At 43.5% G+C, this 27,437-nt stretch overlaps 2 protein-coding genes and 1 pseudogene across 4 annotated transcripts in view; 1 reads left to right on the top strand and 2 right to left on the bottom strand.

Moving 5' to 3' along the window:
• Positions 1-917: 917 nt before the first annotated feature.
• LOC121017456 (plakophilin-4-like) lies at positions 918-3,488 on the bottom strand (annotated as a pseudogene).
• Positions 3,489-11,910: 8,422 nt separating this feature from the next.
• On the bottom strand, positions 11,911-18,217 carry SBDS (SBDS ribosome maturation factor). The gene is made up of 5 exons (XM_040456211.1): positions 17,898-18,217; positions 17,110-17,239; positions 15,157-15,357; positions 13,612-13,776; positions 11,911-12,685 (listed from the first exon to the last, which is right to left on the bottom strand). Exons 1-5 carry the CDS (start codon positions 18,023-18,025, stop codon positions 12,557-12,559), a joined length of 753 nt encoding a protein of 250 aa, XP_040312145.1. The 5' UTR covers positions 18,026-18,217; the 3' UTR covers positions 11,911-12,556.
• A 725-nt stretch (positions 18,218-18,942) lies between these two features.
• The window catches only part of LOC121017776 (S-adenosyl-L-methionine-dependent tRNA 4-demethylwyosine synthase TYW1), a 213,982-nt gene continuing 205,487 nt past the window's right edge, over positions 18,943-27,437 (top strand). For 2 of the 3 annotated variants that reach the window (XM_040456210.1, XM_040456208.1), the window contains exons 1-4: positions 18,943-19,114; positions 20,228-20,358; positions 20,970-21,122; positions 26,805-26,906. In XM_040456210.1, the coding sequence (XP_040312144.1) occupies positions 19,111-19,114; positions 20,228-20,358; positions 20,970-21,122; positions 26,805-26,906 (390 nt within the window). In that variant the 5' untranslated portion in view covers positions 18,943-19,110. The remainder of the gene's footprint in view (positions 19,115-20,227; positions 20,359-20,969; positions 21,123-26,804; positions 26,907-27,437) is intronic. The other variant, XM_040456209.1, reaches the window with a different exon arrangement.

The following is a 27,437-nucleotide window of genomic DNA, read 5'->3' as shown; positions in this document are numbered from 1 at the left end:
AATTCCTTGGGGTTCCCATTTGTTTTTTAAGCTGTCAGTTTCTTCAAATCCTTTTTCAAACGCCACACTGTATTACAAATAATGGCAATTAGTAATGTAGCATTTCCATATTTATACCAACAAAAGAAATTCACAGGGCATAATAGCATACAACCTTGACGTTTAGTAATAGCAACAAAACATGATAAATAAAAAGCATTTTTCCCCTGTACAGACCAGCAGAACATAAATCTATTCACGTTTAAAGAATCATCTTGGATTTGACCTACACATCCCCATCTCATTCTACGCATTTCTCAACGCTCTCATCACATCACCCACACATTCACCAGACTACAGAGTCTGCAAGTAATCAATCCACCTAAATAGAGCTTAGAAAGTCCTCCCTCCTGAAGGTCTTCTCACTTCTCTGATAACCCCTCAAAAAAGAAAAAAAAATCATGCCCCTCACTCATTCCTTCCATGTCACGTTCACATTTCGTTAGCAAATCAGCAAGATGGACTTTTTCATCTCAATCCAAACAAGGTTAGAGAGAAAGAGTTCCTCTACTGAGCATCTCGATGCTCCACCCACGAGTCTGGGGACCCTGGGTCCTGTTCTGCTTATGAGAAGGTCATTTTGGGGCACCTGGGTGCCTCAGTCGGTTGGGCTTCTGATGTCGGCTCAAGTCATGATCTCGTGGTTTGTGAGTTCAAGCCCTGCACCAGGCTCTGTGCTGACAGCTCAGAGCCTGGAGCCTGCTTTGGATCCTGTGTCTCCCTTTCTCTCTGTGCCCCTCCCCTGCTCATGCTCTATCTCTCTCATTTATTCAAAAAATGAATAAATGTTAAAAAAAAAAAAAGAAAAAGAAGGTTGTTTCGTGGATTAAGAGTCTACATAATTTGTGGTTGATTTCAGCCCATACTGTGTTGAATAATCAGTAAAGCTGGGAAGTGAGCTCAGTCACCAAGCTAAGGATCTTTATGGCTATGAGGAGACAGCAAACACAATCTGTATGCATCAAAGTTCTTTCTGTTGGAATTGTCTTGACTATAATACAGCTGTTGATGCTGCCTGAATGTTGGTTGGTAGTATTCGAGGAAGGATGTGATTTGAATCGGCCTTGCCCTAACGTAGACACAGGTGTAATAAAATGGTTCTGATTCCACCCATCCTTTCTATAAATGCTCCGGAGGTCCCGAAATTGCCATGATGTATTCAAGACCTGGGATGCTGCCTTCATCACTTTCGGAGATGATCTGTCTCCTCTGCCCTTGGTCATGTTCGTCAGCTTCTCTATCCTCCCTGAATCAGCCAGGGCTTTGGCATTCTCCATGTTTTTGCCGGTGACCTTGCGCAGAGCACAGCAGATGGCCACCGTGGTCTCATCAGACAGCACAGTGGGGCCAGTCCTGCCGGGAAACCTGTTGACCTGGTCTCGCATGGCATATTTACCAGTGAGCTCCTTGTGTGAACATCCAGAGCCATGTTCCTCTGGGAAGTTGCCAGAGAAAATGTAACTTTACCGTATCCATTCTCAAAAAGTTCTATAAGGATGGAGAGCCTTTCTTCTTTGCGGAAGTCTGCCCGGATGTATGCTGCAAACTCCCAATTTCCAGCAGATGGTTTCTGGAGAGACCTGGCAGAGCCTTCCAAGGCAGCTGGGCTGGAACTTTCTGCTAGAAGGTTCAGGTATGGTTTTAGCACTGATGGATGCCACGGCATCTTTGAGGGGGCTTTGACAGTCCTGGGATAGGACTGACTCCATCCCATTGATCCTCTTATGGTGTTCTCTGTTTCTTTTTCTTCTTCTTCCCCCAGCAACTTGACTCTGAATCCCTGCTGGGAGACTTTTCCTAGTAAGTCATCCAGCCCACTCGGCCCCAGCAGCCGGCCGACAGGACAGGTTCCTCTGGGTGCACACGCAGTTCTCCACAGTCTGGCTGCTGTAATCGGATGTGTTCACGGATGTAGGGGTTGCATACCGAAGCGAGTCCACCGGCCCCTTTGCAGAAGCGCATTCGCGTCCTCGCCTCCTCCTCTCCAGAGCTGAGGTTCCGCAGGCAACCTGTCGTGTTACACAGAACGAGCGACATCTGGAATTTGATTTTGTGATCATCATCCAAAGACCAGTTACTCCGTCAGAGTGTGGAATGGTCACAGGGTTTGCTAAGGTCCAGAGAGCATCTCGAGTGATTGCCATCTTCACAGCCTCACGTGAGGACACATTCCAGAGAGTGCCTGTAACAAGCTCCCTCACTTCTGCGCCAGATATTCTCAACAGTCGGAGCAAGGCAGGCACCCCACCAACATTCTTTCATTGTCATTTTATTTTCATCTGTGGGCTTGCCAAAACAAGGTTGCGGATGGCACCGTAGGTGTTCTGCTGAACTTGCCCAAGTCCGTGGTCCGAGAGGTCAACCAGATGCTCGATTCCCCCTACCCTACACACCTCCATTTTCACGTGGCTGTCACCGCAGTGCAGGTGCCGCACGTGGACCGTGGGCTCCCCTGGGCTGAGGGGATCTGGTGCCGCGGCACGCGAATGACTTCGGGCAACTCGGGATCACACCAGGCGAACTCCCTGGGGTCCTTCTGAATGCTGTCTGTTGATAGGGCACTCGTGGCGCCCTCATCAGCTGGTGCTGGGTGCTGAAGCCTCTTACAATTGCCCTCTTGCCCTCGGTATTGTATTGGCCCGTAGGGATCTGCGTAGGTTGCCGTTGTGTTCAGAGCATAATTATTCTTTTCGCATGTAAGGGCGCGTCGTTGGCTGGATGTGCTTTGCAGATTTCCGGCACCTGCTGAGCCTGTGCGATAGGACGCTGCCTGGTACCCTCGGAGCTCCATGGTTCCGTGGTTTGGGCTGCGGTACACTGGGCTGTAAGAGGCCCTCCCCTCACGCATAGGATTGGTGTGTAACTCAGGAGACAGAGCCGCATGAAGGTCTTGCCCAGGCTGGCTGTGCTGACCAGCACAGGAGCTCCGTAAGTCTGTCAAGCTGTGTGGCCGAGGTGGAACCATCTTTCTGTAAATTTCATATAGCTGCTGTCCAAATTGTTCCATGTCGTGAACAGTCCTTTGAAGGAAAGTCCCACGTGTCGTGGTATGGCGATCATCCCTGGGTGTTTGGGGGATGATGACACTGCCTAGCCTTGGGATGGTGAAGCTAGTTGATTCTGTGCATCCATCAGGGTCGGTGGGGACCCTACTGGGCTGGTGGTTTAGTACTGAGGGGTTGGGCCGTTGGGATTGGAGATCTGCTGGGAAGTGACTGAGCCAATCTGACTTGCAGCTGTTGGGAGAGGTGAGTCTCTGTGAAGAGTATGGAGAGGCTGCCTGCTGAGCAGATAATGTGGTGGAGGAATATGCACTGGGGTTCAGGGGCTGGGAGTCGGAGAGCCAAATTCACCGCCCAGAATTCTCAGTGATCCACTTGAGGAGACCCACCTGCGCTGATAACATAGAAAGGAGGCTGCGTTCTAGATGGAACTGAACTCACTCTTCTCATGGCCTGAGCCAGTGTTCATCCTTCCGCTCTTGAATTCTTCACCAAATGGTTACCAGTTGATCCTATGAATGAAGGCTGCGGGCTGTTATCTGCCTTACTCAAATTCTGGCTGTTGCGGGAACTCCCTGCTTCCTGGGATCCACTGTCAGAATTTGTGTTGAACTTGAGTTACCCAGTGATCTTTCACGGAGAGAGGAGTGTTCTGGTGAATGTTCTGGCTCTATCCTAATGAGATAGTTGTTGTGGCGGACAGCGCCAGAAACTCTAGGTTGGTTTGCGCCAGTATTTGGCACACCTGTCACTCTCCAAGGAACGGACTTCTCAGTTGAGCTGGTGCTGGCCATACTTGGTGATTCTGCCCCAAGCCTACATCTTTCTAGCTGACTGGCAGCGATCCGCCTTTCCACTTCCAGATCTCAGGCGAGTCGTTGAAACGGAAGCTCCTGCTACTGTGATGCCCAGCTAGACTAGTGGCTGTGGTCTCAGGTTCCATGCCTTCGCCAGCGGAGGCAGCTTCCTGGGCGGGTCTGTGGTTGCCCCTCCTCCACCAACCAGGCCTACTGCTTAGGAGGGCATTCCTCTTTCCAGGCGTCACTCAGGGGATCAGGGACAATCTGTGCCCAGGGGTTGCTGCTGTGGCACCTGAGATATTAGAAAAAGTGCCATGGCCAAGCAGCTGACGCCCCTTCCCCCGAAGCGGCCTTTCCCCACCACTCCCAGGGTGCATGGACTCAGCCCCGGCGTCCCCTGTACTGTCCAGAGGCCACCGCCCAGCCGCCAGCCCACCTGCGCTGAATTCATGTTCTAAAATAACAGTAATATCTGAACACAAACATTTATATCTAAATTCTGGACCCTGCCATGGAATTGTGCCCTGGGTGCTTATGTAACTTCACACTCTCCATATATGAAGGATGCTTAAAACCGGGATGACTTTGAAGACAGGGTAAAATGAACCGATGTCTGAACCACACTCCAGACACACAGTTGCTGCGCTTTGAATAGTCGACCCTGCAACAACACAGGTTGAAATGTGTGCGTCCACTCACATGTGGATTTTTCTCGGTAAGTACAGCACAGCGCTGTAAATGTGTCTTCTCTTCCTTATGATTTTCTTAACATTTTCTTTTCTCCGGCTCACTTTATTATAAGCATACAGTATATAATGCGTGTAATGTACAAAATATGCGTTAATCAGCTGTTTATGATATTGGGCTTCTGGTGAACGGTGTGCTATTAGTAGTTAAGTGTTTGGGGAGTCAAAAGTTATAGGGGGATTTTTCCCCTGGTGGAGAGGGTAGGGGGGGTGGGGAGGGGAGCTGGCACTTCTAACCCCTGGGTTATTGAAAGGTCAATTGTACCGATAGAAAGTACTGAATCAGCAAACATGCAGGGAGAATTCGGCCGTGTTCTTTATTTTATTTGAGCAAATTTGGTAAAGAAATTGCTGAGAGCAGTTTCTCCGAAAAGCTCTGGGTACACTCAATATTTCTGCAAACCTTGGAAATGGAAATTTATTAATTGTTACTGTAGAGAGCCGGAGTCGAAAAGTGAAACCACCGCGATGAATTTGTACGATGATAAAGAAGTATAAGAGAGAGAGAAGTTTGTCATTGGATAGTCTTTGGCCTTTTGAAAAGGAAAGTATTGTCCTACAAGCACATTTAAGACTGCAAGATGTCCGGGGTGCCTGGGTGGCTCAGTCGGTTGAGCTTCCGACTTCGGCTCAGGTCATGATCTCGCGGTTTGTGAATTCAAGCATCCGGCTCTGTGCCGACAGCTCAGAGCCTGGAACCTGCTTCGGATTCTGTGTCTCCCTCTCTCTCTGACCTTCCCCTGTTCATGCTCTGTCTCTCTCTGTGTCTCAAAAATAAATAAACATTAAAAAAAAAAAAAAAGGACTGCAAGATGTCCATGAACCCTTCGGGGGTAAATTACCTGTGCACCTGCCCGCACCCCCACGGTGGCTTCTGAGGGAAATGCCTGAGGTGTGCGTGGGGTGCTGGAGTTCGTGAGGCAGAAGACTGGGTGGCCGGCGGACTGCATGTCAGATTCTACAGCTGTGTTTTGGAAATCAGAGTGTCTCTATGAAAGTGGCCTCGTCTGAGAGGCAGCAAATGCAGAGGCCAAGGAAATAAGGGCTCAGAAAAAAGTGAGTTCATTCTCGTTAGAAATTTGGTGTTTTACACTAGCCTTTATTTCTATGCCATTTGCTTGGTATTCCTTCTAAAGGAGAAGACCAATAAAAAAAAATTTTAATGTTTATTTTTGAGAGAGAGAGAGAGAGAGAGAGAGAGAATGAGCAAGGGAGGGGCAGAGAGAGGGGGAGACACAGAATCCGAAGCCGGCTCCAGGCTCTGAGTTGGCACAGAAGTCGACGCAGGACTTGAACCCACAAATGGGGGGGATCATGACCTGAGCAGAGGTCGGATGCTTAACTGAGCCACTCAGAGGCCCTGAGAAGGACCAATTTTTAAAACTGAAATGTCTTCTAGGGTGCCTGGGTGGCTCAGTGGGTTAAGTGTCTGACTCTTGGTTTCAGCTCAGGTCATGATCTCACGGTTCGTGAGTTCCAGCCCCACGTTCAAGCCTCTGCGCTTGACAGTGTGGAGTCTGCTTTGCATTCTCTCCTCTCTCTGCCCCTTCCCCACTCATCCTGTCTCTCTTTAAAGAAAATAAACTTAAAAAAAAAACAACAAAAACAAAACCCCCAACCCTCCCTCCCCCGACATGTCTTCTGAGAAGTTACTTATCTTCCTGCTTGGAAACCTAACCTAACGCCGTAACTTACCTGGCGGATACTTCTCGTCTACTAACTGCCTCGTAATAATTTTTGGTCAAAAGTAACAGAATGACCATGTACAAAGAGAACGGTATATGCTGTTTTAAAAAGCAAAATATGAGATCAGAGATATGGGTCTCCCCCCAAGAAAGGAATTATCTTCAAAATGAAAGGAAACTGAATCAAATCACTGACTCAAGTGCTTGTTAATGCCGTGCCGTGAAATGGCTTAGTTTGTGCTGATATGAAAACGAAATTTACAAGCTTCTGAACTCTATCAAGAGCTTGGGCCAGCTGATGATCCAATCTCAAGGTCCGAAGCGAGACCAAACTTAATTATGTTCTGTGGTTTCCTCTGTTGTGTTTCCTTCCACTTAATATAAAGAGATAAAGACTCTTACAAACTGTTTTAGTTACAGAACTTTATAGACTTTAAACCTTTCTTTAAAATTTTATTTTAGAGAGGGGAGGGAGGAGTGGGAGAGGGAGAGAGAATCTTAAGCAGGCTTGGCGCTGAGCACAGAGCCTGACTTGGGGATTGACCCCCATGGCCCTGGGATCATGACTTGAGCTGAAATCAAGAACTGGATGGTCAACCACTGAGCCATCCAGGTGACCTGAGCTTTATAGACTTTTAAACCTTTAAAGTCCTATGAATGTCAAAGTTTCTGCAAAGTATTTTAGATAATTGTGGAGAGGCACAATAATTGGTTGGGGTAATAGATAATAGCGGTTCCTCATTCACTGATGGCAAACGAACGTTTTGAATTTAAAATTTTTCCTTGTCTTTCTGGGTTTTTCATCTATAAAAAGCTATGAAAGCCCCAGAGTCACTTTTCATCATAAGATGACCACTATAATTAACGGACTCTCTTGTGCAGATATTTACAAGCTTAGATTAAATCAAAGTGCTGCTGCTAGTTTCAAAACCTAACACAGTAGGGAGTTAGATTTTCATAACCTATGAGGAAATAGGAGCCAGATGTGTGATTTGAGGAGACATTCAGGGAATCATCTATTGAATTATCAAGTGCTTACTATATTAAGCTCCGTCCTCCTGGGAGCCTCATTTTGCAGAAGCAATGTGGTGATTGCTAGAACCAAGGCCTGGCTTCCCAGTTTAATCTGGGCAGATACTCTGCTTATATCTGATCCTCACATCTGTCTACTCTCTGGTATGGGCATATTTTATCAGTGAGGACAGCGGCTCAAGCTAAGAGTCACCTCTGGCCAATGTCCATCCACATCTGTTCACACAGGGAGGGAACTTTGCTGTTTCCAGAACAGCATAGAACTTGGGAAAAATGTGTATTCATATCTTCTGCTCATCACTCAACTGAATGTTTTTTAGGGGTTGAGTTGTATCGGTTCTTTGTATGTTTTGGATACTGACCCTTTATTGGGTATGCCATTTGTAAATATCTTTTCTCATTTCGTTGTCTTTTAGCTTGTTGATTGTTTCCTTTCCTGTGCAGAAGCTTTTTATCTTGACGAAGTCCCAATAGTTCATTTTTGCTTTGGTTTTCCTTGCCTTGGGAGACATATCTAGAAAGATGCCTGTGCTTTCTTCTAAGATTGTTATGGTTTCAGGTCTCAAGTCTAGATTTTTAATCCATTTGGGTTTCATTATTTTGTATGTAGCTGTCCAGTTTTGTTGAAGGGATTGTCTTTTTCTCATTGCTTATTCTTGCTTCCTTTGTCAAAGATTGACTATATAATCGTGGTTTATTTCTGAGCTTTCTATTCTGTTCCAATGATCTATTTGTCTACTTTTTGCCAGTGCCCTTTGTAGTATATCTTGAAATCTGGGATTGTGATACCTCCAGTTTTATTCTTCTTTTTCAAGATTGTTTTGGCTATTTAGGGTCTTTTGTAGTTCTTTTTTTTTTAATTAAAAAATTTTTTTTTCAACATTTATTTATTTTTGGGACAGAGAGAGACAGAGCATGAACGGGGGAGGGTCAGAGAGAGAGGGAGACACAGAATCGGAAACAGGCTTCAGGCTCTGAGCCATCAGCCCAGAGCCTGACGCGGGGCTCGAACTCACGGACCGCGAGATCGTGACCTGGCTGAAGTCGGACGCTCAACCGACTGCGCCACCCAGGCGCCCCGAGGGTCTTTTGTAGTTCTATACAGATTTTAAGATTATTTGTTCTTGTTCTGTGAAAAATGTTGTTGGTATTATGATAGAGACTGCATTAAATGTGTAGATTGTTTTGGATAGTTTGGATATTTTAACAATATTTGTTCTTCCAATCCATGGGCATGGGGTATCTTTCCATTTCTTTGTGTCATCTTCAATTTCTTTCATCAACGTTTTATAGTTTTCACAGTACAGGTCTTTCACATCCTTGGTTAAGTTTATTCCTGGATATTTTATTATTTTGGGTGCAATTGTAGATGGGATTGTTTTCTTAATTTCTCTTTTTGCTGCCCTGTTGTTAGTGTATAGAAATGCAATGGATTTTTGTATGCTGATTTTGTATCCTGTACCTTACTGAATTATTCATCAGTTCTAGCAATGTTTTGGTGGAGTCTTTTGGGTTTTCTCTATATAGTATCCTGTCATGTACAAATAGTGACTGTGTTTCTTCTTCCTTACCACTTTGGATTCCTTTTATTTGGTTTTCTTGTTTCATTGCTGTGGTTAGGACTTCTCGTACTAAGTTGAATAAAAGTGGTGAGAGTGGACATCCTTGTCTTGTTCCTGACTTTAGAAGAAAAGCTGTTTTCCCCCATTGTCTGATGTTAGCCGTGGGTTTTTCATATAAGGCCTTTCTTATGTTGAGGTCTGTTCCCTCTAAACTGACTTTCTTGAGGGTTTTTAATCATGAATGGATGTTGTACTTCGTCAAATACTTTTTCTGATCAGCAGCATTTAATGCCTGCAGGGACAAGGGCCAGTGATTTTCATCTCCACGTGTATGTATCCGTGATGATACCTTCAAAATTAATGAGTTGAAATGGAATTTCACAGCAACAATTCTTAGCTAAAAGTATAATCTTGACCTATCAGCTTAGATATTCTAGTTCCTATCCGGGAATGACTTAGTTTTTGATAATATGATTTTTATTTTCTCTTTTTGATGTATCACATTGACTGATTTGTGAATATTGAACCACCCCCGCATCCATATAATCTGCAAAGTTTTAACTATAAATCCACAAATGATTTTACCTTAATTACGTGCAAGATTTCTAGTCTTGATTCTATCTCCACATGACAGTAAGAAATAAGTCTGTGGCCCTCTTCCCTTGAAAAGCATGTCAACTATGCTTGTTGACCATAGGAAGAGCTCCACCATGAATCTTTTGGCATTCAAGTGGCTCACCAGACAAAAAGATCTTCTGAGATATAAATAGTGTTGAGTGTAGGAGACAGGTCTACTTTTCTCTGCAGTAAAAGACTTTGCATTCTTCAATTTCACAACTCATTTACCTCCATTCTCTGCTAACCAGAAATCTGCAGAGATTCAACTAGGAATTTGGTGAAACGGGGGCATCCAAGGGGTGTTTGGAAGGGGTCCTGGGCAATTCAACTACGTGTACTCATTCTTGTGAAATCATTCCTGGTAGGAGCTGGAATATCCAAGCTGATAGGTCAAGATTATACTTTTAGCTAAGAATTGTTGCCATGAAGTTCCATTTTGACTCATTAATTTTGCGGGTATCATCACAGATACATACACATGGAGATGAAAATCACTAGCCCTTGTCCCTGCAGCCATTGAATGCTTCCAGTGGCAAAATATGTATGCACAACCATCTTCGTGATGCAGCAGCAGAAAAATGTTTTCCAATAATCAGTACCTTGAATTTCAGTAAGAGCAGATTGATAAACAAAACAAAAACAAGACCTCATAAAGATAATAAGGAGCCTCATTACTACCAAAGTTGTAGGGACCTCATGATGTGGGCTTCAGTGCAGCATGCAGGAAAAATCATGTGTGTGGCTACTGCTTATGAGCGTTACCCAATTCCCCCCCATCACAGCCTCACGGATATTAGGTGTGTATGACGACCTGGGACAAGTAAATGCAAGAGGCTGGTTGCAGGCAGAGATGAATGCCCTCAGGCCGAGGGGATCTGTGCAGATCAGAAGCCACCAAGCAGCACAACAGCACGCATCAGTATGAAGGGTGGGAAGCTTTGGCTCAAAGCCTTGACACCTATTCTAGCTTTCAAGATGGATTTGAAAAAGTCATTAGCAGACACATTTGTCATCACCCACCCTCACTCATGTATTACTCTACAGACATCTATTCCACACCTACTGGGTCCAAATGCGCAATGGCTCATCCTGCCCTTGGGGAGCTCACCGTCTAGTATGCCAGATGGGTATTTAAGCAGGTCTCTAGAACACAAAGTAGGGTGAAATCAAGGCCTAGGAGGGGGTTTCAAAGTGGCGTGAGGTCCCACGTGTATGGGGACAGGTGACACTTCACAGAAAAGGGCCGTGTTAACAGAAGAGTTAATTCTGAACCGTCACCCTGACCAACAGCACACAATACAGCTTGCACTGACAAAGCAAAAGAAACAGCTCAATCCTTAGAACAACCCATTATAGCACCAGCACTGAGAGCATTACCGAGAACCACAATTTTTTAACTACTTTTGAGTAATAAGATTCGTATAAGGTAAAAATCTTTTATTTTCTATAGGTTCAGAAGCATGGCTCACATGTGATCCGCATTTGACATTTCTAGAGGTTCCAGCTTTTTAGGGGATCAGTAACGAGAATGAGAAAAACTTATGGCAACGTTCTAACTTTCCTGCTCAAGGTGCAGCTAATGAACACTTCCAGTGACCAGGACTTCCAATCTGCAACACCGCTTTAACTGTCTAAGCTGGAGATAAAGTGTAAACCTGACTACTTAAAATCTTCCCTTGGGATTGAGTTTAGATTGTCTTCATGAAACAAACTGCACCAGTAAAATGGAACCAGTGAGGGCCATCTTAAGGATTGGTATTAAAACAGTAATTCAATTTCAGCACCACAGAAAGCGTTGTGTTCCCAAGTTATCAAGCAGGAGTACTTCTAACACTGTAAGAAACAATTTTGACTTCATAATTTTGATTGGAATTATTTTAAAACGGTCCATTTCTGTGAACTTCTATTAGCAATGAATTCTGAATGCGTATAAAACCCATCTGGTTTTATAAATGCGTATAAAACCCCCATCTGGGGTTTTCAAGTCAAAACCTCTTCTAGTTAAAAACTTCTATCCATAAAATACATTTGTATGTTAAGTTTGTTTGTTTTTTTTTTTTAGGTAGGCTTCACACCCAGCGTGGAGCCCAATGCAGGGTTCAAAGTCATGCCCCTGAGGTCAAGAATCAGAGGCTTAACTGACTGAGCCAGCCAGGTGCCCTTGCATGTTAATTTTGAATGAAACCCTAATTTATGTTCTAGAATATCTTTTTGAAGATAAGCAGACTGAAAACAACTTGCATGTTGTCCATTTAAGTACTAAAATAGTTATATTCAATTATATCCCAAACCACTAAGATTTATCAGGTGTTCAGCAGAACAGGCTCTGTTCTACCCACTCCTCATGGGGCTTATTTAGTCCTGCTGCGAACTCTCCAATCCTACCAGACAACAGGCAGAGAAAAGAAGGGAGCTTGGAAGCTGTCTAGAAACACAAGCCATGGTTTAATAAAAATAAAGAGTGGTTTTATTGATAACATATAATTGCAGTTACATTAATATATACTATAAACTTTAAGGATTAGAAACCGATGACTTTATTCTTTACCGAGAATAATCTAGGGTACGGCCGTATGTTCCGCGAATCTTACTTCAGCCCCACACAGTGGTCCTAGATCTATTTTTCACAAAATCAGGAAGTCACCATCCAAGCTTTGTATCAGGCCACACGTTTCATTAAGCAGAAATAAGACATTATGTTTTCTTCAGCAAATACCCCTTTTGTCACATCGTCCTATCTTCTCACATTTATCTTAATATACAAAGCTTAACTTTTCACCCCCAAGATAACGTGCACGTTGGAAAGTGCAAGTCATGAGACAGCAGCAAAATGCTACTCTGCCCTTTGTATCCTGGATTTTTCATTTTTGCCCCAGACCCTGCTTTATCATTAAAACTACATGAATCCCACAGTGTGATACTTTATCAGAAAAGTCTTTTTGTGTACACGTTACCACAAAGATGGAAAACGTCAAACAGTCCGAGCAAGTGTTTGGCAGACCACAGAAAGGAAAGAGGACCGTGGGAAAAGAAAACGCTTTAGTGTTTTAGAGCTGAAGAGCTTGACGGGCGTCATTCAAATTTCTCATCCCCTTCTTCCACGTCCTTCAGGTTGAGCACTTCCAGAGAACCTTTGCCTTTTGTCTCCTTTTTTATGAGCTCATCGATTTCTCTGAAGCAGCCTGGGTCAATCAGACACACCTGAAACATGGAACACAGGTGCTCAGCAGGTGCAACGGAATGAACACAGCCCCCGCTTTCTCTCAGACACACAGCACGTTCCAGATGTCTCTACTGCTACCGTCCTACAGTGTAAGAACGAAGACAGAGCACAGGGAAGCAGGCAGGGCTCTAGTCTAGCCTCGCTCTTTTAAGGGCACACACAGGCCCTGCGACAGGCGTTAACCTCCCCGTCTGAGGTCATCTCTGGACTCCACAGCCATCAAGTGAAGTGGCTGGAAGAGGAGAGCGTGGTTCTTTTGATACTACAGTTTAGCGCGAGGATTTACAGTCTGGCGAGAGCACCTCTATTTATCCACATCAGAAGGAGAAAAAGCAGCTTGAAGGCCTATTTAGAAATCACATGTGAAGTTCTGAAAAGACCGGAGAACTTCAGAATGTCAGATGTGTCCCTTCGCGTTTAGGGAGGAATGCCCAACAACCCCGGCCAGAGCTTGTTTATACTGGCGCTAGAGCCAAATCTCAGGGCCCGGGTTTGTAGACAACCGAATCTCTGCTGCGTCTGACACTGTGGGGCCAGGACCCAAAGACACCATGCTTTGCCGCGTCTTTAAAATGTTCTATGGGCAATGAGGCCGTCCAACTTTTCGTCTTATTTCCAATTTCCTCATAATAGAAGACTCACCGTAAAATATATTCTCTCGTCTAAACTGAGCATGGATTTAACCAGAAAAAACAAACCATCCCCCCACCCCCAAATCCCAAGTTGTGCTTAATTTAACTATAATTTCGTTTTAGTCTGACCTTGAGATTTTTACTTAATTCCAGGTAAGATGTTTCTGGAAATGTCTATTGTTCACACCTTTAAATGTCTGTGACACATTTATGACTAGAAAACATGATTCTGGTAACATGGACGCAAAAGAATAAGAATATTTTTATCTTACAATTTCTAACTGCTGACTGTAGTCTTCGCTTTCTATAACCTTGATTAGGGGCTTCAGCTTTTCTTTCAGCTTCTTCCCTTCATTCACTGGAAGAAGGAACCGAAGTCTCATGTGAGCACGTTCGATCTTCATCTTCTCCTTTAACTGCTTTATCACTTCCAAAGCCTGGCGAGACCAAATTGAAAATGTTGGCAATTTCTTTGCTACCTTTGCTGCATTATTTTGTAAGGTATTCAAGACAAAGCAGTTCCCATCCAGCCAAATTAGACGGTGGTTTTTAGGTAGGACACAAAGAACATAAACACCCATAGAAAAGAGAAGATAAACTGGACTTGAAGATTACACACTTTTGGGTTTCAAAACACTATTGAGGAAGTGAAGACAGCCCATTAAATAGGTGAAAATATTAGTCAATCACACATTTGATGAGGTGCTAGTATCCAGAATATATACAGAACTCTTACAACTTGATAATGAAGAAACAAATAAAGAATGGCCAAAGAATCTAAATACTGATTTCTCCAAAGATGACCAAAGGTCAACGGGCACAATATGCTGAAATCATTTGTTATTAGGGAAATGCAAGTCAAAACCAGAATAGTACACCCAGGATGGCTGTAATAAGAAAGGTGGATTAACAACAAATATCAAAGATGTGGAGAAATCGGAACCCTTGCACACTGATTGTGGAAATGTAAAATGCCTCAGCTATTTTGGAAAATGGTTTGGCAGTTCCTCAAAAGGTTAAATATAGTTACCATATGACCTAGTAATTCCATTCCTGAGTCCAGAGAAATGAAACACGTCCACACAAAAATTTGCAATGAATTTCAGAGCAGCATTATTCATGATAGCTAAAAAGTAGAAACAACACAAATACCCATCAACAGATGGATGAATCAACAGAATATGGTATTTCCATACAATGGGTTATTGTTGAGTCCCAAAAAGGAGTAAGGCACTGATATGTACTACAACAGGTATGAACCTTCAAAGGGCCACATATTGTCTGATTCCATTTATAGGAGATGTCCAGGAGAGAAAAGTCCATAAAAACAGAAAACAAATTTGCTGAACAGCTGTGAAAAGGGTATATGAGGAGTGAGTGCTAATGGCCACAAGGTTTCTTCTGGGGGTGATGGAAACGTTCTCAAGTTAGGTAGTAGGGAAGGCTGCAAAAACTTTGTGAATATGCCACTGAATTGTTCACTGTAAAAAGATGACCTTGTATGTCATGTGAATTAGATAGAAATCAAAAAAATCTAAGATGTGGAGTTGAAAGGATTCTTTAAAAATTCAAGTTTTATCTTTAAAGGTTTGACTTGGATAGGAAGATGAGAGCTGTAGTACATTTGTGTTTAGTTAAAAAAAATTCCATTACTTTTCCCTAAAACCCCCATCATTTCCTTCCTCCCTCCCCCTAATCTCCTACCTTACTGCTTCCAAGTAGTATCACTTTATTATCACAGACAGATCATTTTCAATGGTTTCTTCAGAGAAAATTGATTTTCATTTGGATACTTTTTGACATTAAAAACCACTCACCTGCTGTTTTGTACTTTTATTGGTTTTGACTGAATAGTGGATGTCCTTCATGGCTCTCTCTATAAGGATAACAGTGTACGGTCTCTTTGTTTCAGGGTTCACACACTTGTCGGCCACAATGGTTGCAATGTCCCTGAACATCTGCTCCAGCTGTGTATGCCGTTCTTTATCTGATACTTGAACCTCTCCTTTAGTCAAAATCTAAAAAAACCCCAGATTTAAATATCTTTATTGCACATTATTTGTTAACTGACCACAAGAATTAATAACTTGGGAGAGAAAATTAAATTCCATCCTCTTCAGCTACTCACATATAGATAATAAATTGAACTTTGCCTAAATGATACACTGGATTATCTTGTGCTCTAAGATACTATTTATTTAGGTGGGGGAAGGGGAAAAGTCAATTTAGGCAAAGGTTGTAAATGGTGAAACCCTTAAAAAGAAAATTTAATTTTAGGTATATTATGCTCAAAATATAAAAATGGACAAAAATAAGGTAATTTAGTAGAAAATTTAAGTTTTGGAGACTTTGACAAAATATATTCATGTCCTGCATTATTAAAAATGATGCCACACAAAAAGACTCCCCAAATAATCTGACTAAAACGAGCAGAGAACTCGAATAGACATTTTCTCAGGCAAGACATACAGGTGGCCAACAGACACATGAAAAGATGCTGAACATCACTCCAACACCACTCATCATCAAAGGAATGCAAATCAAAGCACAATGAGTTTTCACCTCACCCCTATCAGAATGGCTAGAAATCAAAAAAAAAAAAAAAACAAGAAACCAACAAGTCTTGGAGAGGATGTGGAGAAAAAGGAATTCTCAGTGCCCTGTTGGTGGGAATGCAAACTGGTACAGCCGCTGTGGAAGACAGTATAGAGGTTCCTCAAAAAAATAAAAATAGAACTACCACGTGATCTCGTAATTTCACCACTGGGTACTTACCCAAAGAAAATAGAAACACTAATTTGAAAAGATATTTGCACCCCAGTGTTTATTGCAGTATTCTTTTCTTTTTTTTTTTTTATTTTTTATTTTTTTTTTTTAAATTTTTTTTTTTCAACGTTTATTTATTTTTGGGACAGAGAGAGACACAGCTTGAACGGGGGAGGGGCAGAGAGAGAGGGAGACACAGAATCGGAAACAGGCTCCAGGCTCCGAGCCATCAGCCCAGAGCCTGACACGGGGCTCGAACTCACGGACCGAGAGATCGTGACCTGGCTGAAGTCGGACGCTCAACCGACTGCGCCACCCAGGCGCCCCTGCAGTATTCTTTTCAATAGCCATGATGCAACCTAAGTGTCCACTGATAGATGAATGGATAAAGAAATAGTATACATACACAATGGAATATTACTCAGCCATAAAAAAGAATGAGATCTTGCCATTTGCAATGACATGGATGGACCTAAATGGTATAATGCTAAGTGAAATAAGTCAGACAAAGAGTAATACCGTATGATTTCACTCCTATTTGGAATTTAAGAAACAAATAAACAAACAAAAAAAGGGTACAAACAAAAAAAGACTCTTAACCATAGTGGTTGCCAGAGGGGAGGTGGCCAGAGGGGTAGGGAATGGGTGAAATAGATAAAGGGGATTAAGAGGTACAAACTTCCAGTTATAAAATAAGTCACAGAGATGAAAAAACAGCATATGGAATACAGTCAATAAGACTAATGTTATAAGACTAATAACATTGCTTGGTGACAGGTGGTGACGACACTTATCATGGTAAGCACTAAATTACAGAATGCATACAAAAGAACGCACAGTGATGTGTATTGTTGAATCACTATGTTGTACACCTGAAACTAATTCTAACACTATTAATTATACGTCAATTAAAAAAGTGATGTTACTCAGGTCACGCCTAAAAAATAACGATTCAAGTTTAACATACGTTCAAGTGCTTCTAACACATAGCTCTTAGAACTCACCTGCTTACAGATTTCTGTCTGGTCATCTGTTCCAAATGCACTGATCAGATCTTCCTTCTTTGCAACTTGACCTTTAGAAACATTTACAAACACTGAGTGGGTCTGTAGAACTTCATCAAGGTCTTTTTCCCTTGTGACAGCAGGAGAGAAAAGTCCTAAGTGAACACACTTGAAACTTGGAAATTCATTCACATTTAAATACAAGATGGTAGTGACATAATAGTAAGAAACAACAAATACTCAGCGAGGGGGAACATTTTCAAAACTCAGAACCGTATCTGTATTCCCACTTACTCACTGGAGAAAAACGTCACGGGATCATGTATGAAACACTGAGCTGTGGGGGCAGAGGGCGGGCTGCTGCCAGGGAATTCCGATCCCTAGATGGCAGCAGCGAAGACACTACGCACTTCGGTGAAAACTACAGGGCAAAGATCTGTGACATCAGGATGTGCTATAGCCACGGAAGTATTTGGAAGACTAGGTCTCCACCCTTTAACATTATTTTGGCAAAAGGGCCATATTTTGGGGATTTCTTGGCTGTGGCTTTCAGGACACCAACCAATTAAAACAAAACTCCGAACCAACAACCCAAACCACAACAATTCAACAAAAAGGGAATCCTGGATTTAGGCGCTAAGCTCGGGAAAGACAGTGACTTTTCACGCTCACTGCAGGAATAAATTGTCCATTTCCTTCCCTGTCAAGACACCAGCTCGAACACTAGGGGCAGGCCGCCTCGGAGGCTACAAGCTCCGGCCAGAGCTCGGACGGAGAGGGTCACTCACACGCCGCTCCGCCAGCCGACGACTTTGTTCTTGTAGCAGGCGATTTCGAAGCGCTTCCCGGCGCGCTTCATCCGTACCACGGCCACATTGGTTAGGCGGATCTGGTTGGTGGGGGTGAAGATCGACATGGTGGCTGCTCACAGCCCTTCCGGGGTCTGGTGAACCAAGGCACACCCGTGCGGCCGGCCGGAGGGACCACCTGCGCCTCGCTGTAACGACCCGGCGGCGCGCGGATCGACCACTACCTACCCGGACGGCCGCCACAATACACCCAGTTGACTTATTGCGCAGGCGTCAGGTGTTGCGGAAACCGGGCGAGGAAACGTGAGCAACGACGCCTGCGCATTGTGGCTTTTACGACATCGTTCGGCTCGCGACAAGAGAAGCGCTCTTCCTCGATGGAATTTACTTCCGCCAAGGAGCTCTGATTGGCTGGTGATGCTGATGTTTTAGCTACCGGCTGGAAACGTAGAGTCGGTCCCTCAGAGTTCCGCAGGTTTCGGGGTCGCGCCCTCAAACTTCTCTTACGGAAAAATTGTAAAATAAAAAACTTGAGAAAACAGTGTGATGAACCGCCACGAACCCATCGCCCTGCTTCAACGATTATCAACATTTTGCCATTCATGTTCCATTCTCCCTCTTCTTTTTGGTCAGAGTAGTTTAAAGCAAATTATAAGGTTTTAGCTTTACAGTCTGTACTCCTCACAGATGAACGCAACAAGATTAACCATTATTCCTTAATATCATCTACTAGCCAGCCCATAACCCAATTTCTCGAAATAATGCTTTTTCACAATCGGCGTGTTTGAAGTGAGGTCCAAAGGAGACACAGATTACGTCTGGTTGATGATACGCTTTCAATGTGCCCATCTTTCCCAGGTTTCTTTCCTATACCGCCACGCCTGTTTTGACCCTGCTTCCCTCTAGACCCGCCCCTTGCACCTCTGAGCCAATCCGAGAGGAGCCGGGAGCGCTTGGGCTACCTAGCTTGGATCTCTAAGCGGGGCTTCTCTCTGGGCCCGCCCCTTCCCCCTCTGAACCAATCCGGACGGGCTGGCGAGTGGCATGGCTGCCCCCAGCTCTCCGGGCTCTGGGTATACTGGTAATACTTCAAGATAGTTCTGGTCGTCTGGTCGTCTCCCGGTGTCCGAGCCAGGTTCTTCAGGTCTGCAGTCCTAGTCTATCGGGCCGCAGAGCCTGGGCTCCGAGGAGAATGGGTAAGCCGTCACCCCGCCCCCCCGCCCCCCGACAGGCAAAATCGTGGAGGGGGAGGAGAGAGGGAACCGTTTTTCTCACTCTCTCCTGGCGGAGTGGCGTCCTCGAGGACCGTCCTTCAGAGGTTGTTGCACTTGTCAGCCCGGGACAGGAGCCATTGACAGCAAGGGAGGATTGATCCTTGCTTTTGACCTGGCTTTTGCCTCATGAGGTTAGGGGATGAGTTCAGAAGGAACTGTGCTTCTGACCTCAAGTAAAACGCATAGAGAACTGCCCACTTTCTTCACCCACGTGTTTGGTGGCTTTTGGTCTTTTCCAGGGTGGAGCAGCAACGGCAAAGCCCATGTTTGTTTTTTCCACGGTGGAGCAGCACCTGTAAACCCCAGAATTTAGGCTTCGCCTTTTGAAATTGCCTCCAGTTCAACATTTGAGGCCAGGTCCATTCATACGTCTTTCCAAAAAACGGGGTGTGAGATCCATTGCAAGTATCAGTGGGTCCTTAAAACTAGAGCAAAGAGAATAGTATTTTTTAAAGCTTTTCTTATGGAGTACTCAAAACACAGCAGAGTTAATTCCACGTTAAGTGTTTTGACTTTGTTCACTTCTCTTGCTTCCAAGTGCTATATCCAAACGAAGGTACAATTTTGTGTTTTTCTGAGTTAGCATCGTTACGGTAATTTTATCACATGACCACATGCAGTTGTATATTATTTTTATTAGAGTTGATTTTTTTTTTTTAGAATTCTTAGCCGGGTTGTTGAATATGAAGGTTGGTTTTATTTTATTTTTTAATGTTTATTTTTGAGAGAGAGACAGAGACAGAGAGAGACAGCATGAGCAGGGGAGGAGCAGAGAGAGGGGGAGACACAAAATCCAAAGCAGGCTTTCCAGGTTCTGAGCTATTCAGCACAGAGCCCATTGCTGGGCTTGTGACAGCTTAGAGCCAGATGTGGGGCTCGAACTCATGGAGTATGAGGTCATGACCTGAGCTGAAGTCAGATGCTTAACTGAGCTACCCAGGCGCCCCTATTTTATTTTAATTCTTAAAATAAGGATGGGCAGCTTTGTATATGTAACTTTATGTAAAATTACATGTATGTATTTTTTAAATTTAGATCCTTCTTTGGATACATGGGACTTCTCTTCACCTTTAATATCATTATGGATAAACAGGTTTTACATATATTTGGGCTTTGCCTTTGGCATTAGCCTTTGGATTTGTTTCCAGATTGTCATCAGGAAGCAGGTAAGTGGAGTTGGTTTTTATAGGAGAGAATTAAGGCATTAGATTTATAGAGAATTTAGAGTGCAGATTTTCTAAGGTTTTCAGAAAAGCTAAAAGGAACTTTTCAGTCACTTTTATGTTTGGTGTCTACACAGGTTTTTTTTTTTTTATGCCTAAAAATTTTATTCTCAGTTTTTAGAGACAAATTTTTTATGAAATAAGTTATTTATGTTTTCTTTGATGGGCTGTGGATGTTTTACTCTTGAGATACAGGAAGAGTTCATAATGAAAAATTAAGCCTTCATAAGAAAAATCTATTTAGCACTTTTAAAGAGTAGTAGTCTTCTGTTTTCTTACCTCTAATTAAGGATTGGAAAGTAAGTTCCTCGTCTTATTTCGATAAAGCACATTATGGATGAATGTATGTATAGTTAGTTCTGTCCTGGAGGAATTGAGAATCTTTATAGCCTTAAGGATCGTAGGTCCAGCCTTTAAAGGACCTAATTATATCAAGGGGTTAATATTTGAGGAGTACACCAGAAAGATTAAGAGAATAGTAAAATCGGTTATTGTCTGTGCTGTCATCACTACTGAAGTTGGGAAAAGACTCAAACTTGATGGATTTTGTGTAGTTGTTTATCTTCAAGGGCAAGAACTCAAAGGATAAATCTGTTCCAAAAGCAACTCGGGATTTGATGACAAATGGTTATATCTCTCTTCAAAAGAAGGACATCTTAGTGTCTGGAGTGAAGATTTTCTATGGTTCCCAGACTGGAACAGCGAAGGTGAGAACTTCATATGATATTTTTCTCTGGGTTTCTTGATCTTTTAGAAGATCGCTTAAAGGTATCCATTCACAGTGAACTGAATCGGTCTTCTAATTTTTTTTTTTTTCTTTTAAATCTTCTTTTTTCCCTTCCCCAGCATACCTTTTTCCTTCCCGGGGCATTGCGTGAGTTTTTAACCCTTGTGCCCAATTCCAGCCTTGTGCCCAATTCCAGCCCAATTCCAGTCTGATGGTCACTGTCCTGAGGGGTTTTGTGCTGAAGCTTGCTTCTGCCTCAGCAGAATGGAGAGTTCTAAGCCTATTACTGATGGCGGGTGCGGAAGTAGGGGATAGTGAAAAGAGCATGTCAGCAGTAGCGTCCAGTATGGGATGGGGCCCTGACTTTCACGACGTCACACATCTACTTAATAAAACGTGTTTTGATTTAATAGCGTTAAAAGTGTTAACAGTAGACATCGAATACTGCTTAAAGTAGATATGTGCTGCGGATGTATTTGCTGTCGGCTTCTTTGTTATGAAGGTCACAGCTATTTAGTGCTTTTTAGGAAAACATTCTAAGGCGAAGGTGAAAATGAAGTTAAAAAGTCAGTGTCAACTGATTTTTGTGGGGTACTGAAGAGGGTCGTACTGCCCTCTTGTGGATGTTTTGTAGAATAATATTTCTTCGCTTTTCAGAACTCCAGTGCCGGCTTTGTGCCACATCATAGTTGAAGGTCACTTAACATTAAGGGTTCAGCCTTAAGCAACAGAGGTGGGGAACCAGAAGAAATGTAAAAAAGGCATCTGAGCAGCCAAAACAAAGTCCTTTTATGTTACTCATAGAAGATCTCAAAGCCTCTCTTTATGTGTGTTTTTAATTTTTTTAAAAGATCAAATTGACACTTGAAGACTGTAACAAATCCAGGTGTGTGGAGGGTTCATACTGAAAAGTACTTTCTAGTGAATCTTTTTTTAACTATTTCTTCTTTTTGATTCCTCTGATGGCTGTTTCTTTATGCTGTGTTTCTAGATTGATCAATGTTGGATAAAAGTTATTGACTTCTTACATTAGTTAACACAGACTTTCCTCATATATCGGTTGTTGGCCTGTTGGCTTAATGTCGTTGGCATCTCATTGTTGATACGGGTTAGATGACCCTCCTAAAAGCTATGCCATCTGAATTTCTTTATTCTGCTTTCACATTTAATGGCTTCATATTTGCTGGGTGTAGATTAGTTTTTCCTTACAGCTTTGAAGGCATCACTTCATTGTCTTACACCGGTCAGTGTTGTTGATGAAAAAGTTAGTCTCCTCATTCCTTTGTAGATGACTTGATTTTTGTGTTTCCGGAAGCTTTTAGAGTCATGTCTTTGTCCTTGAGGTTTGGAACTTTTTTGAGATGGTGTCTAGGTTGGATCTTTTTTCAGCTGTTGTGCTGGACACTTGGGCTCTTTTGAAGATTTGTGAGCATTTCTGCTAATGTTTTTGGGCATATTTTTTCCCTTCCATTTTCTGTTTTTTTCTTTAAAAAAAATTTTTTTTAATGTTCATTTTTGAGAGAGTGAGAGAGACGGAGATAGAGTGTGAACAGCAGAGGGGCAGAGAGAGAGGGAGACACAGGATCCGAAGCAGGCTCCAGGCTCTGAGCTGTCAGCATAGAGCCAGATGCGAGGCTCAAACTCACAAACCATGAGATCATGACCTGGGCCCAAGTTGGTTGCTTAACTGACTGAGCCACCCAGGCTTCCCATTTTTATTTTATTAAAAAAATTTTTTTTTAAACTGTTTTTTTTCTTTCTGTCATTTGTGTTGGCTGGATATTAGAGCTTTTGGATGGCTTCTTTGTCTTAAATCTTTTCTCTTTTGTAACTCTTTTTCTTTCCACTTGGGGTTGTGGGATTTCAATTCCAAACCTTTTTGAATGTTTTATTTTGGTTCTTACGTTTTTAGTTGCAAAAACACCATTTTGTTCGTTTTTTTTCTACCCCTCCCCCCAATTTTGTTCGTTTTTAAAACATGTTTATTTTTGAGAGAGAGCTCGTGCACATGAGTGAGTGGGGAAGGGGCAGAGAGAGGGGGACAGAGGAGCCCAAGAAAGCTCCATGCTGACAGCAGAGAATGTGATGTGGGGCTCAAACTCAAGAACTGTGAGATTAGGACCTGAGCCCAGGTCAGACACTTTCTGACCTTGCCATTTTTCTTTCCTGCTGCTTGTTCTAGTCAAGTTCCTGGTGAACCATGGTTTTCTGTTCATTTTTAGACAGAATGATGGGCTAGCTGGTGTGGGTTTTCTCTGTTCTTGTGTGAACAGATGTGTGTTCTTTAATTATAAATTTTTCACCGGACGCTCTGTGCAGGGTGGGTCAGAGCATACCGTGTGACCTATTGGCCCCATATCTCCCTCTAACTGCCATCTCAGATTTTTTTTTTTTTTTAAGAGTAAAGCACCTTGAAAATATCTGCCACTATCTCTAAATCTCCAATTTCCCTACTCCTGTTTTTCTTGGACCACTCTTGTCAGGTTTCTATGCCCTGACGTGTTCCCGGTGCTTTCCATATTGCTAATTAGTTCTCACCTTTCATCTTACTTGACATTCTTCTCTAGGTCATCCTCCTGCTTGGCCAGGGCTAGTCTTCCTTACTTATCATCTGCTAATTTCTCCTCTGCTTGACCTCTAAAGGTAGGAGTGTCCCAAGGCTCGTCCTTGAGACCCTGTCTCTATTTGCACTCACTGTGCTCTCTAAGGGATCTTATTATCTAGACTGTGTTCTTGCCTCTAGATACAATTTGGCAGACTTTCTCTGTAAAGGGCAAGCCATTTTATTTTTTACGCTATGTATGTGTATGTATTTAGGCTTTTAGTTTTTGTGGGCCAAACAGTCTTTGTTGCAGCTGCTCAGCTCTGCTGCCTTGGCGTGGATGCAGCCACAGACAATACGTAAATTTTTTTTTTATTTTTTTTTTATTTTTTTTTTATTTTTTTTTATTTTTTTTATTTTTTTTTAACATTTATTTATTTCTGAGACAGAGAGAGAGACAGAGCATGAACGGGGGAGGGGCAGAGAGAGAGGGAGACACAGAATCGGAAGGAGGCTCCAGGCTCTGAGCCATCAGACCAGAGCCTGACGCGGGGCTCGAACTCACGGACCGCGAGATCGTGACCTGGCTGAAGTCGGACGCTTAACCGACTGCGCCACCCAGGCGCCCCGACAATACGTAAATTAAGTGGCATGACTGTATCCCTGTAACTTGCACCTGTAGAACCAAACGGAGGGCTGGATTTGACCTGCCGGGCTTCGTTTGTATGCGCTGAGGGCCTCTGAATTTATGGTTTTCATCTGAACTGTTCCCCTCAACTCCAGACTCCCATGTCCAGTTACCTATCTTAGATCTTTATGTGATGTCTAGTAGGCATCTCAGAATTCAGATGCTCAAACTGAACTCCCGAGTTTTTTGTCCAGACCTTTTTCACTTACACTCTTTACCAACTTCATCTTTCCAGTTGCCTAGCTCAAAGAAAACCTTTGGCTTCTCTCTTTTTCCTACTCCCCTCCCCCCATGCAATTTGTCAGCAAATGCTGTTTGTTCTACTTCCACAATGGATCCAGGTGCCAGTCACTTCTCAGCACTGTGGTTCGGGGCACCCTCAGATTTTGTCTGGATCACTGCAGTCACGTCCCCTTCATTCAGTGCCGCTCGGCCCCTCCCTCGGCTTCAGGGCCCTCTCAGCTCCGCAGCCAGAGGGACTCTGAAAACTTAAGTGGAACCGCATTCCCAGCAGTGACCTCCTCATTCACTTAGAGTAAATGCCAAAGCCCTCACAGTGGCCAGGAAGCCCTCATGTCTGGTTTTCCATTATCTCTTTTACCTCATTTCCTTGGTCCCCCCCAGTCCCCCTCAGTGTTGTCAACCTCTTTGCCAAGCCTGCCCCCTCCTTTGGGCCTTTTCACTTCCATGTTACCTCTGTTTGGGGTAGCCGCATGGCTTGCCCTCTCATTTCCTTCAGGTTTGGCTCAAATCTTTGTCTTTGAGACCACTTCTCCAGTTCTGATACCAGCTACCCAGAGTTTTTGTCAGATTCCACAGGTATAAGGGCCCAGTCTACAAGACTTGTCTCCACTTCAGATGCCAGGGGCCACTAATCCCAGGGGCCACCTGTGCTTGTGACTGGAACAGCTATAAGTTCGATCCCACGGTCCTCCTTAGGCTTGATAATTTCCCGGAACGATTCACAGAACTCAGGAATTGCCTGACTGGCTACATTTACTGGTTTCTTGTAAAGGACACAAGACAGACACAGACAAATGGCAGACATGCATAGGGCAAGGTATGGTGGACAGGAATGGCTCAGAGCTTCTGGACCTTCTCTGTGCACCACCTTCTCAGGGTAACAATGTGTCCACCAACCCAGAAACTCCCTGAAACCTGTCCGTTAGAGGTATTAATGGACATTTCAAATCATTGGCCATTGATGATTGAACTCACTGGGAACGATGGTACTGAAAGTTCTAAATCTCTAATCATGTTGTTGGTTTTGTGACGACCAGCCTCCCTCCTGTAGCTACCTGGGGCCTGCCTCCCCATAAGTTACTTCATTAGGATACCAAAGTCAGTAAGTTCCAAGGGTTTTAGGACCTTTGTGCCTGGAACTAGGGGCAAAGACTGAATATGTGTATGCATATTTTTATCTTATGTACCTGTTCTGACACTCCCTGTGTATAATGACAACTATCGTCATACCTGTAATACTGTATTCTTACCCTTTACCCCGATTTATTTTCTTCCATAGCACTGGTCATCCTCTGATTAACTATGTGTTTTCTCATTTCTTTGCTGTGTATCTGTCCATTAGAATGCAAGCTCCCTGAAGACAGGGACCATGTGTGTCTTGTTCACTGTTGTGTAATATTTCCCAGAACTGAGACTGGCATAGTAGATGCCCAGTAAATTAATAGATGCTTGGTAGGCTTAGCTTTAATCCTGGGAGCTTAGACTACTTAGCAAAAAATAGGAAGGCATTTTCCAGAGTGCCGACACCTGGCTAGAGGTTTGAGCTTTCCCCAAACGTTGGGTTCATTTTGTTTGGAGAAGAGCTAGCAGGTGTTTTGTCTGGGGGGGTAAAGGGTGGATGTTGCCCAGGCTCTGTGTGCACTTGTTCCATATACAGATTATCTACTGATGGGCTCTTCTCTGCCCAGGGTCCCCCCCAGCTTTGGTGTAGTGGCTGACTCTGAGCCCAGAACCCCTCTGGGGTTCTGTCAGGAACATCGACTGTCCCGTAGGGCTTTCTCCTCCTTGTCAACCTGCTTCTGTTTGCTTTTTATCTTCCAGAAACGTGTCAGATTTCTTACATCCCACATTCTCTTCCCTCTTCAGGATTTCTTACCTCCTCTATGTTTATTCTAGTGGGGCAAAGCAGCTGGAATGTCAAAAAGCCAATTTAGATTTAGTCCCGTATATGTACTTACAGAGTGAGAACAGCACAGTTGAATGATTGATCTCCATAAAGATGCTTGGGAAAATGGTAGAAGTGAGAATAGCGTTTGGGTTTATGATGATAAATGTCAGGGACTGCAAAAAGGTTTTCATGATAAACGCCTATTCCCTTGCCGGCAGAGGTAAATTAAGACTGTACTTTGCTTATTTAGCTCATCGAAGAGTTTATGTGATTTTTTTTTTTTTTTTTTTTTTCCCATTAGGGATTTGCAGCAAGTCTTGCTGAAGCAGTTACCTCCCTAGGTCTGCCTGTGGCAGTTATTAATCTCCAAGAATACGATCCAGATGATCATCTAGTAGAAGAGGTTGGTAATTGTGTTAAGTTTTTCTTCAGTCCAAACTCTCAAATGTAACTGACCTCCTGCGTTCTGGGATAAATAGAATCTTCAGAACAAATTTCATTTTCATGCTAAGGCATTTCAGTTGGCTGAGTTTGCAGGGTCAGTTAGAGGTGTTGAATATAGGGTGTGGGACCCATCCCCCTGGCATGTGGTCTCTCCTGGGGTGGGGGTAAGGGTGGGGAAGCTTGGTGGCTTGAAGTTCCCTCCTCCCTCCTGAACCAACCTCATAATCCAGGGAAGATTGTGATTGATGGCAGTGTGCAGAGCACGTGAACCACGCGTGAGCTTGCTGAGAGGTCAGGAGCCACTTGGGTAGCAGAAAGAGGATGGGTTTGGGACTTACAGAAGTCTCTCACTACCTGCGTGACCTCTGTGCATTACTTAATTATCTGTGTGGGTTTAATTTCTTCACCTGAGAAATGCCCCTTGCTCTCGTCTAGTTACACTCAGAGAAGTTTGCCTTACAGCACTGATTCTCGAACCAGCATTCTCAGC

This window comes from Herpailurus yagouaroundi, unplaced genomic scaffold (genome assembly GCF_014898765.1).
Source record: "Herpailurus yagouaroundi ecotype Mexico unplaced genomic scaffold, PumYag 216, whole genome shotgun sequence".
NCBI classification, from domain to species: Eukaryota; Metazoa; Chordata; class Mammalia; order Carnivora; family Felidae; genus Herpailurus; species Herpailurus yagouaroundi.
This window is presented reverse-complemented; position numbering and strand designations above follow the sequence as displayed.

Coding starts and splice junctions, on each gene's coding strand:
- SBDS (XM_040456211.1), bottom strand. CDS start 18,025: ATGTCGATCTTCACCCCCACCAACCAGATCCGCCTAACCAATGTGGCC. Junction 15,358..17,109: donor AGACAGAAATCTGTAAGCAG/GTGAGTTCTAAG, acceptor GGGTTTTTTTAG/ATTTTGACTAAAGGAGAGGT. Junction 13,777..15,156: donor ATAAAAGTACAAAACAGCAG/GTGAGTGGTTTT, acceptor TGGTCTCGCCAG/GCTTTGGAAGTGATAAAGCA.